The 12,254-nt window shown below is 32.9% G+C and overlaps 1 protein-coding gene across 1 annotated transcript in view; it reads left to right on the top strand.

The window, feature by feature from the left end:
• Positions 1-9,765, top strand: part of CDC73 (cell division cycle 73) — a 145,842-nt gene extending 136,077 nt beyond the window's left edge. Inside the window, exons 16-17 of the mRNA XM_011934210.1 lie at positions 5,624-5,765; positions 6,564-9,765. Coding sequence (XP_011789600.1) covers positions 5,624-5,765; positions 6,564-6,600 — 179 coding nt within the window. The 3' untranslated portion in view covers positions 6,601-9,765. The remainder of the gene's footprint in view (positions 1-5,623; positions 5,766-6,563) is intronic.
• The last annotated feature ends 2,489 nt before the right edge of the window (positions 9,766-12,254 follow it).

A 12,254-nucleotide genomic window follows, 5' to 3' on the forward strand; every position in this document is an offset into this window, starting at 1 on the left:
ATCATATGCTAGTGAAAAAGTAAAAAATTGAGGGGGAAAAAGCTTAACATTTGTGCATGCACATGCAAAACAAAAGCTCCCTTGATAATAAAGGGATTGCAGATATAATGAAAAACTAGCTGGGATGATTCAACTGGATTATTAAGGAGAGAAAAGGATTGTAAGTCATTATTTTATAACCTACCTGTTTGTAGTACAACTAGTTGGGAAGTTTTGCCCTAGAATGTATCACCTGGAACAATACAGAATTGTCTTTTAAAAGTGACTATGATAGAATTTCACCTTCTTCTTGTAAACTTTCCAGTGGCCTACTATCACATTTGGAATAAAATTCAGATTTCTTATGCTGTAGTTGAGAATATATATATATAGGCCATTGCCTACAAAAAAAAGTTAAACTGAAGCTGGTTGTGGTGGTGTACGCCTGTATTCCCAGCTGCTGGAGAGGTTGGGCCAGGAGGGTCACTTGAGTCCAGGAGTTTGAGGCCCCGGCCTACATAGTGAGACCCTGTCTCAAACTGACCAACCAACCAAACAAAAACAGCAAGTGTAACGTTTTTTAACATTTAAAAAAAAAATTACTCTTCAATGTAGGATGTTCCATGCTTGCTTCCGTCTTGGGACCTTTGTATCAGCTGTTCCTTCTGCCTAGAATCTTTCTCTCCCAAATCTTTGCAAGACGTGTTTTTTCAGTTACCTGCTTCTCCTTGAGAACCCCTCTCTGAATACTATTGATAAAAACCTCCCACACATATATTATGTCCTTATTCTGCCTCATTTTTCCTCAGTAGCATTTATACTATCAGAATATTGTCTGTTTATCTGTTTAACTTTTGACTCTTAGAATATAAACTCCCTTAGGGTGGAGACTTTGTCTTGGTCACTCTGTGTTCTTCGTGCCTACAATAGTGCATAATATGTAGTAGACAATATATGTCAGATATAGCTTTGATTACAATTTTTTAGTTTAACTTTTTACATTGCTATATAATTGTACATATTTATAGGGTACATAGTGATATTTTGATACATATAATGTATAGTGATCAGATTATCGTAATTAGCATAGCTATCATCTCAAATGTTTATCATTCTTTGTTTTGGGAGTAGTCAGAGTAGTCAGTATCCTCCTCCTAGCTGTTTGAAACTGTGTTTTATTGTTAACTGTAATCCTGTAGTGGTATGGAACACTCGAACTTATTTTTTCTATCCAGCCATAATTTTGTGTGCTTTAAATTTTTTTTAGCTTCCATATATGAGAGAGAACTTGTGGTGTTTAACTTTCAGTTTCTGGCTTATTTTACTTAACATAATGTCCTCCATTTCCATCCATGTTGCCACAAATGACAGGATTTCATTTTTTTTTTTTTTATGGCTGAATAGTATTTTACTGTGTACATATATGCCACATTTTCTTTATCCATTTATCTGTTGTTGGACCCTTAGGTTGATTACATATCTTTGCTATTGTAAATAGTACTGTAAATAGAATGCATTAAACATGGGGGTGCAGATACCTCTTCAGTATACTCATTTCCTTTTATTTGGATAAATGCCCAGTAATGAGATTGCGGGATCATATGGTAGTTCTATTGGTAGTTTTTTGAGAACTCTAGACTGTTCTCCATAGTGACTCTACTAGTTTATATTCCCACCAACAATGTATGAGTTGCCCTTTCTCCACATCGTCTGGAACATTTGTTATTTTTTTGTCTTTTTTATAATAGCCGTCCCAACTGGAGTGAGATGATACCTCATTGTGGTTTCGATTTGCATTTTCCTGATGATTAGTGACATTGAGCATACTTTATTTGTTGACTGTTTTTATGTCTTCTTTTGAGAAATGTCTATTTAGATCATTTCCAATGATAAAATCTCATGGTTTTTATTCTTTGAAATTTTCAAGTTTCTTGTATATTCTGAGTATTAATCCTCTATCAGATGAGTAGTTTGCAGATATTTTCTCACATTCTTTAGATTGTCTTTTCACTCTGTTGATGGTTTCCTTTACTGTGCAAAAGCTTTTTAGTTTGATATAATCTCTTTTGTTTATCTTTGTTTTTGTTGCCAATGCTTTTATTCATAAAGCCTTTTCCCAGACCAATGTCCTGAAGTGTTTTCTTTATGTTTTCTTCTAGTAGTTTTATAATTTTGGGTCTTACATTTAGGTCTTGAGTTGATTTTGTATGGGGTGAGAGGTAGGAATCTAGTTTTATTCTTCTGTATATAGAGATACACAGTTTTCCCTGCATCATTATTGAAGACTGTCTTTTCCCCAGTGAAAGTTAAATTGTTCTTGTTTGCAGATGCCATGATATTATATTTAGAAAAACCTGAAGACTTTACCAAAAATACTCTTAGAACTGGTAAATGAATTCAGTAAAATTGCAGGATATAAAATCTTCATACAAAAACCACTAGCATCGTGGTTCATGAACATGAACTAGCTGAAAAAGAAATCAAGAAGGCAATCCCATTTATAGTAGCTACCAAAAACACTGCCAAAATTCCTAGCAGTTTTTTTCTCTTCATCATTTCTTACCAAATTTTGTTAGTTTTCAGTCCCCACTTATCTTTTGCCACTCATATATCTTCTGTTCTATTGAAGAAAACTCTCTTTATCCTCTAGCTTAATAAACTATAATTATTCTCTATTAAATACTTTGCAGTGATTCTCCATGTCACTTAAATATTATAAAAACTACTTAATATGTCCTGCAAGCCTAACATTTTTCTGAACCTCTGTGGTATATATATCCCTTCCCTACATTACTTTGCACGATGCAGTTCTATTAAATTTCTCTAGTTTCTAGACTGATTTTTCTTTTTGAACATGATCATCTTATTCACTAGGTCACTTTTGTTCTGTGCTCACTTAATTTGTACTTGGCCTTTAGATCTTAGGTTAAACATCAGTGACTTTGCAAGCTTTTTCTGATGGAATTTGTGTTTGTAAGGTACAAGGCATATCTTGTTTTGTGCTTTGCTTTATCATGCTTTGCAGAATTTTTTAAAATAAACAAATTGGTTTGTGGCAACCTGTGTGTTGATAAGTCTGTTGGCACCATTTGTCCAACAGTGTGTGTCTTTTTCATATTGGTGATTTTTACAATATTTCAAACTTTCATTATTTTTGTATCTGTTATGGTGATCTGGGATTAGTGATCTTTGATGTTACTATTGAAATTGTTTTGGGCACCACAAACTACACCCATATAAGATGGCAAACTTAAGTTGATAACTGTTGTTCTGACTGCCCCACTGACCAGTTAGTCCCTCATTTCTCTCTCTCTCTCTTCAGGCCTCTCTTTTTCCTGAGACACTACAGTATTGAAATTAAGCCAATTAATAACCCTACAGTGACCTCCGAGTGTTTAAATGAAAGGAAGAGTTGCATATCTCTCATTTTAAACCAAAAGTTAGACATGATTAAGCTTAGTAAGGAAGACATGTCAAAAGCTGAGACAGGCCAAAAGCTAGGCCTGTTATGCCAAACAGTTAGCTAAGTTGTGAATGCAAAGGAAAATTTCTTGAGGGAAATTAAGAGTCCTACTTCAGTCAACACACAAATAATAAGAAAGCAAAGCAACCTTATTGCTGATATGGGGAAAGCTTGGTTGGTATGGAAAGCAGATCAAACCAGCCATAATATTCTGCTAAGCCAAAGCCTGATCCTGAGCAATGCCCTAACTCTCTTCAGTTCTATGAAGACTGAGAGAGAACAGAATTCTGCAGAAGAGAAGTTGGAAGGTAGCAGTGGATGGTTCTTGGATTTAAAGAAGTAAGCCATCTCTATAACAAAGAAGTGTAAGGTGAAGCAGCAAGTGCTGATATAGAAGCTGCAGCAAGTTATCCAAAAGATATGGCAAACATTATTGATGAAGTTGACTACACTGAACAACACATTTTCATTGTAGATGAAACAGCTTGTTATTGGAAGAAGATCCATCCCATCTGGTACTTTCATAGTTGTGGAGAAGTCTGTGCTTTGGCTTCAAGACGTCAGAGGACAGACTGACTCTTTGGTTAGGGGCTAATACAGCTGGGGACTTTGAGTTGCAACCAGTGGTCACTTACTATTCTAAATATCCTAGGGCCGCTAAGAATTATGCTAAGTCTACTCTGCCTGTGCTTTAGAAATGGAACAACAAAGCGTGAATGTCAGCACTTCTGTTTACAGCAGGATTCAGTGAATATTTTAGGCCCATGTTGAGACCTACTTCTCAGAAAGAAAGATTCCTTTCAAAATATTAGTGCTGAATGACAGTGTACCTAGTCACCCAAGAGCTCTGATGGTGTTCAAGGAGATGAATGTTGTTTTCATGATTACTAACACATCTATTCCTTAGCCCATAGATCAAGGAGTAATTTAGACTTTTCAGGATTTATTATTTAAGAAATAAGTTTTGTAAGGCTGTAGCTGCTATATATAGTGATTCCTCTGATGGATCAGGGAAAAGTAAATTGAAGCTTTTCTAGATAAGATTTACCATTCTAGATGCCATTAAGAACATTTGTGATTAATAGGAGGAAGTCAAAATATTAACATAACCAGAGTTTAGAAGAAGTTGATTCCTACCTTCATGGTTCATAGATGACTTTGAGGGGTTTAAGACTTCAGTGGAGGAAGTAAAGATAGAGTGTGGAAATAGCAAGTGAACTAGCATTAGAAGTGGAGCTTGAAGATGTGACTGAAATTCTGCACTCTCATGCTGGAACTTGAATGGATGAGGAGTTCCTTCTTACAGATGAACAAAGAAAGTGGTTTTTTGAGATGGAATTCACTCCAGTGAGCACTTTTGTGAAAATGCTGTAAACATTGTTGAAATGACAACAAAGGATTTAGAACATGACATAAAGCATCAGAATTTGAGAGGATTAACTCCAATTTTAAAGGAAGTTCTTCTGTAAGTAAAATGCTGTCAAATATTATCACATACTTCAGAGAAATCTTTTGTGAAAGGCAGAGTCAATCAGTGCAGCAAACTTCATTGTTGTCTTACTTTCTGAAATCGCTATAGCCACCCTAACCTTCATCAACTACCACACCCTATTCAGTCAACAGCCATCAACATTGAGGCATAATCCTACACCCGCAAAAAAAAATTAGGACTTGCCAAAGGCTCAGATGATTGTTAGCTTTTTTTTTTTTAGCAAGAAAGTACATTTTAATTAAGGCATGTACATTGTTTTTTAAACATAATGCTATTGCACACTTAATATAGACTATGATACGGTGTTAGTGTAACTTTTATATGCAATATGCAATGAGGTAGCAGGAAATATGTGTAACTCACTGTATTATGATACTTACTTTATTGCGGTGGTCTGGAACTGAACCCACAATATCGCCAAGGTATGGTTGCACTCTTGTATTTCTGTGATAACCTCCCACCCTTATAGTCTTTTCTTATTGTCCTTCACTGGACCATGTGTATTTTATCTTACCTTATTCCTCATTTTGGTCTCCAGTGGCTGGCATGTATAAACCCTGAATGTTTTTAAAGATAATATTTTAAAAGATCACTTTAGTTATAATGTGGCTTCAGTTGGTAGAAGAAAGAAGTTTTTTTTTTTTAATTTTGAATAAAAAAATGATTACTTCTCTCCACCCCCTCTGTAGTTAAAGCCTTCCATCTGAAGTATGATGAAGTTCGTCTGGATCCAAATGTTCAGAAATGGGATGTAACAGTATTAGAACTTAGCTATCACAAACGTCATTTGGATAGACCAGTGTTCTTACGATTTTGGGAAACATTGGACAGGTAATTCTGATTCTAAAATATGCTTATGTGTGTTTTATTGTAATTTTTCTGTCTGAGTTAAATTTTAAGTTGCGTAAATTTGTCAGTCTTATTCTCTAATTTCCTTCTTTTAACATTAACTTGATGCTTATCTGTAGTAAATAACAATTTTTTTGTATAATTACTTTAGATGGAGAGTTTAATATAGCCTGATAGAAGTAACACTAAACTGAGTCAGAAGACTTAGACTTTAGTCTTGGTTTTGTAATCTGTCTCTAATTATCTGTGTGATCTTTTTGAACCTTATTTTCCATCCAAGGAACTTTTGATTAACAGAACCCTGTGTTTTTTTGCAAGTACTGAAAGATCTCTGATTCTGGATTTATGTTATGGAAGGTTCACAAAAGGAAATGAATTTTAAAAATTAATTATTAGTATAGTGTTCATAAAGCCCTTTACATCAATAAAAGTTTTGTAATTGGCAAATTTAAGAACAGCATATGATCACAGTAAATACCACTGAATAGGTTCTCTTTGAAGTATACTCCTTAAAATCTGTAACATTCTTCGTGCGAGTCTCTCACAATATATGTGAAACATATATATTATTTTAGCTAGAAGCTCTTAGATTATATTACTTAATAAGAGGAGTGTTATTTCTAGCTTTTTCCAGAAGTCTTTATATTTCCAGTTTTCTAGAAAACAGCATTTTATTCTGTTGATTTTAAGTTTTAAGAAATGTCAGCCTGTTTTTACATGCATTAATCTAAAAATTCTAAAATTCCTATAGTCATTATAACCTACCATGTTTTTTTTCAGGTACATGGTAAAGCATAAATCCCACTTGAGATTCTGAATTATTTGGCTCTTCCATTTCTGGAAATTGAGACTCAAGCTTTATGAATTTATCAAGAACTTAAAAATGAAGAAGGTCACAGATTGATCTTTTATAAGACCTTATTTGATGCTTTGTGCTTCAAGGAGATGATGCCTGTCATCCATATAAGCAAACTTTTTGGCTTACAACTATTTTTTTAATATTAGCCTTCTAGTCTGTAATGGAAATTGTATATTTTGATAGAAGTTTTTTCTCCATTGGTTAAATTAGCATTACTTAAAATTTGTTTCTTTAGAAAATAAATGCAGGTTATAAATGTGTGTATATTTAGAGATTATAAGGCTCTCTGAGCCATCTTCTGATTTTTCATTGCTCTATAATTCTTTTTACTAAAAATACTATGTTGTGAATGGTATTAAATTTTAGTCTCTGGAAAATCCAAAACCAAGCAAAGGGATGTGACTATTTTGAATGGATCAAAATGTCAAAATCTGTATGTACACTATATCTACACTTACTCTTTATTTAAAAAGAATGATGAAAAATCAAGAACAATTCTTCAATTTGAACTGTTCAGCCTTTCCAAGATTTCTTTATTTACAAATGATTACATTTAAATGAATGTACATTCTTCTCACTGACTTTGGTGATTTTGAAACCTAGAATGATGTATTTCCATCTGTGATATCTTTCCATTTGAAAAAAATCTCAAAACACAGATTAAAACCACAATAGGCTGTAGTATTTTTTATTTTGGGAGCCAGTTGGGGGAAGAATATGTATCAGCCCTATTGCAGTATAACTTTAAGCTACCTTTCTCTTTAGTCCACCTTTGATTCTAATTTTTATGGTATAGGATTTTAAATCTTCTATTTTAGGCTTGTCAGTCTTGGAGTTCTTATCTTCCACTATCCCTAAATATTGATAAACTCCTAGGCACCAAAGAAAACATTTGCTTAATTGTCTGAAAAGAAACAAGAGAAAAACACTGGTATTTTTATGTGTGTATTCAACATGGTGTAAAATATGAAAACTATATTTTAACTTAGTAAAATATTTTACTATTTCTCTACTTTAGACAAAACGTTGCATCCAAGGTACATCAAGTGACCATTTTCCTTGAACCTTGATTTCATTTTTTTTTTTTTTTACTTAAAGGCAACTAGGAAGCTTTGCTTTCCTAAACTGTTTTTACCATTGGAATTTTGCTGATCACAGTCTTACATCATTTTTTTTCCTCCATTTTTATTCCCAGCAGTTTTCTCCAAGGTTAACATATTTTTGGTAAACAGGCCTTTCATAGGTATTAAGCTGACATTATCTAGCTTCTTAATGAAATTTAACGCTGTCACAAAAATGGGAAGTTACTGTTTTTTAAGTAATCACATAGTTCATACCACTAGTAACTAGAAAAGATATTTATTCACATGATATTTACAAGGCTCTTCAGAAGAGAACAGTCAGCATTTTAAATTACTAGATTTTAGCATACTTACAAGGTTTGAACAGATTCTACCCCTATTTTCCTACCTTCTTACCATCTTCTTTCCTTAAAGATAAAAGAAAAATTTTTTCACGTTAGGCTTTCACATTAGGCTTTCTTAGCATATAAATCTGTTTCCAAAATAAATTACATGTTGTGTAAACTTTCTCCATGATGAAATAGTCAAGGACCAGAATCTGTGATATTTTTATGTAAGATTACTTGTCGAGACTACTACAAGTCAATATGAACTACCTTCCCATAAAGATTTTTGGTATTTGTACTTATTTATGAACTTTACTGGATACGGAATATGGTTAAGATTAGGAACATCTACTTTGAACGAGGTTTATTTTTCTATTTTGAATTTGCCTTATGTATATTCAAAGGCTTATGGAAATACTGTAAAGGAACATTAGGAAAAGGACAAATATGCTGTAACCATCTATCTTAAAATCAGACCCTTAGTATAAGTACCTCTTTTCTCTTTTTCTCTTTGATAATTTAGTCACTTATTTAGGTCCATGTGATTAATTTCATTCCATTATTTTTTAGCTGTTTATTCTAAAAAACAAAAATTTTCAGCCAGTCCCTATTTATTCCCCCATGTCATGGTCCTATATAGCAGTACTTAACACAGTGCCTTGCACATAGTAGGCATTCAGTAAATACTTATATGCATGAATGAAAAATGTATTTTCAGTGTAACAAATTTATTATAAAAGTGTAGTTTGACTCTACTTTGTCTTGGAGTTTGAGAGTACAGAATTACAGGGAATGAAGAGAGGTATAAGTAGATATTTTACTGGAAATGAAGTATAAATTAATAACTTACCCGTCCATAAGTTACTGCTAACTGGAGATACCCTTGTATGCCCAACCTGTAAAGGAAAGTTCTATTTCTATACTCATAGGACATTCTTCTCAGTCAGGGAACAGTAAGAAATATGCAGGTTTCAATCAGTTGCTCTCAACCCTGACTGCATGTTAGGATCATTTGGAGAGTTTTTAAAAATACCTATGCCTGAATCTTGATTCCCATTTTCATGTAATTTGAGACAAGACCTGGTCATCAGTATTTTTTTTTTAAAGTTCTCCAGGTAATTTGAATGTGCAGGAAGGATTCAGAATCACTGGTTTAATTTGTTATTGAAAACAATGCCAGTATTAAATGTGTTTCCTCTTCCTTCTTGTCTGTATGTGTGTCTGGTTTTTGTTTTGTTGTTTTGTGGCCACCCTTTGCACTAGACCATCCCTGTTATTGGTGGTATTGGCCTGTATTCCCACTGACAAATGCAATTTTAATTATTTATTTAATGTAGAGTATTTTACTGTTTAATATTTAAACAATGTTTAATGTATTTCATTATTAACTAGTATTGTAGTTTGTGTTTTTCCCATGTCTCCATAACCTTTACTAACATTTGTTTTTAGCAGCACAACAGTAATCCTTATAGAAACAACTAATTTATAATGAGGAAATTCTCATAATTTTTAAGGCAGAAAGAAGTATTAATATTTGATCTGCCATGCAGAATGAGACAAATACAGTTTGCTTATGAAAGGAAAGTGGCATACTTTTAAATTGGTCTACACGGAAAAGTACAAGTAAACTCTTCATTTAAATAAGATTCATTATCTAATAAATATTGAAGGGAATATTTTTCCTAAATAAAAATTTTTGTGACTGCTGACAAAAATTAAAGTGATTACATTGTTCTTTTTTGGAGGGGTGGGAAGGAATATTTGTTGAACTAAAGTATATAAAATTTTTTGAGACTAGCAGTATATTTTATATTACAAATACAACAATTATTTATAAAAGCTGGTCAAATTAATGGATTAGAAAGTAGCTTTGAACTTTGTGTTTTGAAATTGCTTGTTTAAATGCAAAATTGAATAAGATAAGTTTTTAAATTTTTTATTTTTAATTTTTTTGGAAGTTTATTAAAGCCCTTCATATACACATACTTTTTAAAAAAAGATTCTTAATAAAGAAATCATTGGTTTGTCTGGTTAAAGTCCATATAGAATGCTGAGAAGTAATTTATAAAATAAGAACTATAGAAATTTGTTCTCAGCTGAAAAGTTGGCAGCTGCTCTTTTTCTTTAAAAAAGTACAACATGAAAATTTAATTACATTAGCCTTAGTATTACTTAACTGAATTTCTACTATTTATTCACTTGTATTTGAGATTCACCCAGCTATTCTAATGATAGAAATAAAAAGTGGAGAAATGACTGAAGTTGACTTAAGAATTGGAGTGGGAATTTTGAAATGCCATGTCCTATATATCCTGGAATATTTGTTGCCACATTTGCAAGTGTGTTGATCCCAGCATAGTTTATATCTGTTGGAATAATAACTAAGGAAAAATTGAAAATGTATAATGTATAAAGATTTACATTTAGTTAGTATATAATAGATAATAATACTTGCAGGTTTTTTATGTGTTTTGGGTTTCTGTGTATTATTTTAGGTAATCTTTATAAGGGCATCTGGGAAGTCATAAATATGTTCCATTTACTGAAAAGCGGTAAGCATTTTTATATGAGTAAAGCTAATGAAATAAAACTAGTTTTATTGCCAAAATTCAAAAAGTGGGATTGATGCTATGTCGAATTTAAGCAAATGATCTGTCTGAGGATTTTGTTTGCCATTGAATTCCATTTCTGTCCACTTTAAATTTACTGAAAGTTATTTAACCAGAGTTTGATTATAGCGCTTAATAAGTAATACAGTTTATGTACATAGAGTAAGCATTGTGAGTGATTTTTAACCACCAGTTGGTGCTATTTCTCAAAGTGGTTCTTAATTAGAGTTTAAGTTTGGGTACCATGTGAACTGATAAAATATTCTTCTCATTCTTCTTGTTTTTCCTTTGTTTTGTTTTTCATTCTGTTTGTTTTTCTTTGTTTGTTTTTGAGATGGAGTCTCACTCTGTCGCCCAGGCTGGAGTGCAGTGCTGTGATCTCAGCTCACTGCCGCCTCCACCTCCTGGGTTCACACAGTTCTCCTGCCTCAGCCTCCCTAGTAGCTGGGATTATGGGTGCGTACCACCACACCTGTCTATTTTTGTAGTTTTTAGTGGAGACAGAGTTTCACCATGTTAACCAGGTTGGTCTTGAACTCCTGACCTCAGGTGATCCACCTGCCTTGGCTTCCCAAAATGTTGGGATTACAGGCATGAGCCACCATGCCTGGCCTGTTCTACTCATTCTGATTCCAGTTTGGTGAGCTCTTAAATTTTAGGTTTAATTGTTAAATAAAACATGTTGCCCAATTTTATGTTAAGCTCACTAGGGACATTTCCATTCTCCCTTTGTCTTCAATCCCCCAGAAACATTCATACCAAGAAGTTAGAAGCTGTATTGTGGGCTGGAATGTTATCTTTACATGAAAAGATTGAGCTTTGTCAAGCATAGTTGAAATATACATTTCACTTTGAAAACTAATGAGTTGAAGTCATTTATAGCTTCTGCTAATGAGTTAAATAACGTATAGAATCATAGTTCGTAGTGATAGCAAGTTTCATGCTCTGCTGAACTTACAGTTTGATTATGGTCAAATTTTCTATGTTCTTACTGTAATAGAATTAAGAGTGTGTCCTGGTAAATTACATTATCTTTACAGTTTGAGCATTCTGATTTTAACATTTTGTAGTTTCAAAACAAACTGTACTCATATAATCAGGGCATTAACAGCATCATTATGTCAGTGGTACCAATAATTGTGACTCTTCTGCAACAAAATTTCTTTAATGATGAGTTTAATGGGCTATATTCAAACTTAATTTTTATTCAGTTCATAAGTGCCCACTAAATATGTATTTTATTCTGTTCTGTTCCTTTGATTATCTGCTTTTCAGTGAGCATCTGCATAGCTAAATAGATATAGCATGTGTTGTAAATGCTGTTGAATTTTTTTAAGGCTCAAAGGTGCTAGTGTATAAATAACAGCACATTGCCAAATAAGCATTTTTTTCTCTCATTTTCTAAAGTACTTTCATATTTAATCATGTAATGATCAGCATTTATGGTGAGTTGAAATAATTTTTTGTTTATTTTCTTAAATGACCCTAGAAAACATTATAAAGTAGCTCTGAAGAAGGCTTTGTTGTTGAATTTGTCTCATAATTACTTGTGCATCCTTTGACACAGAACTATTTGGTTTATCATTTACCCTCAT

Source organism: Colobus angolensis, unplaced genomic scaffold (genome assembly GCF_000951035.1).
Source record: "Colobus angolensis palliatus isolate OR3802 unplaced genomic scaffold, Cang.pa_1.0 Scaffold132, whole genome shotgun sequence".
NCBI classification, from domain to species: Eukaryota; Metazoa; Chordata; class Mammalia; order Primates; family Cercopithecidae; genus Colobus; species Colobus angolensis.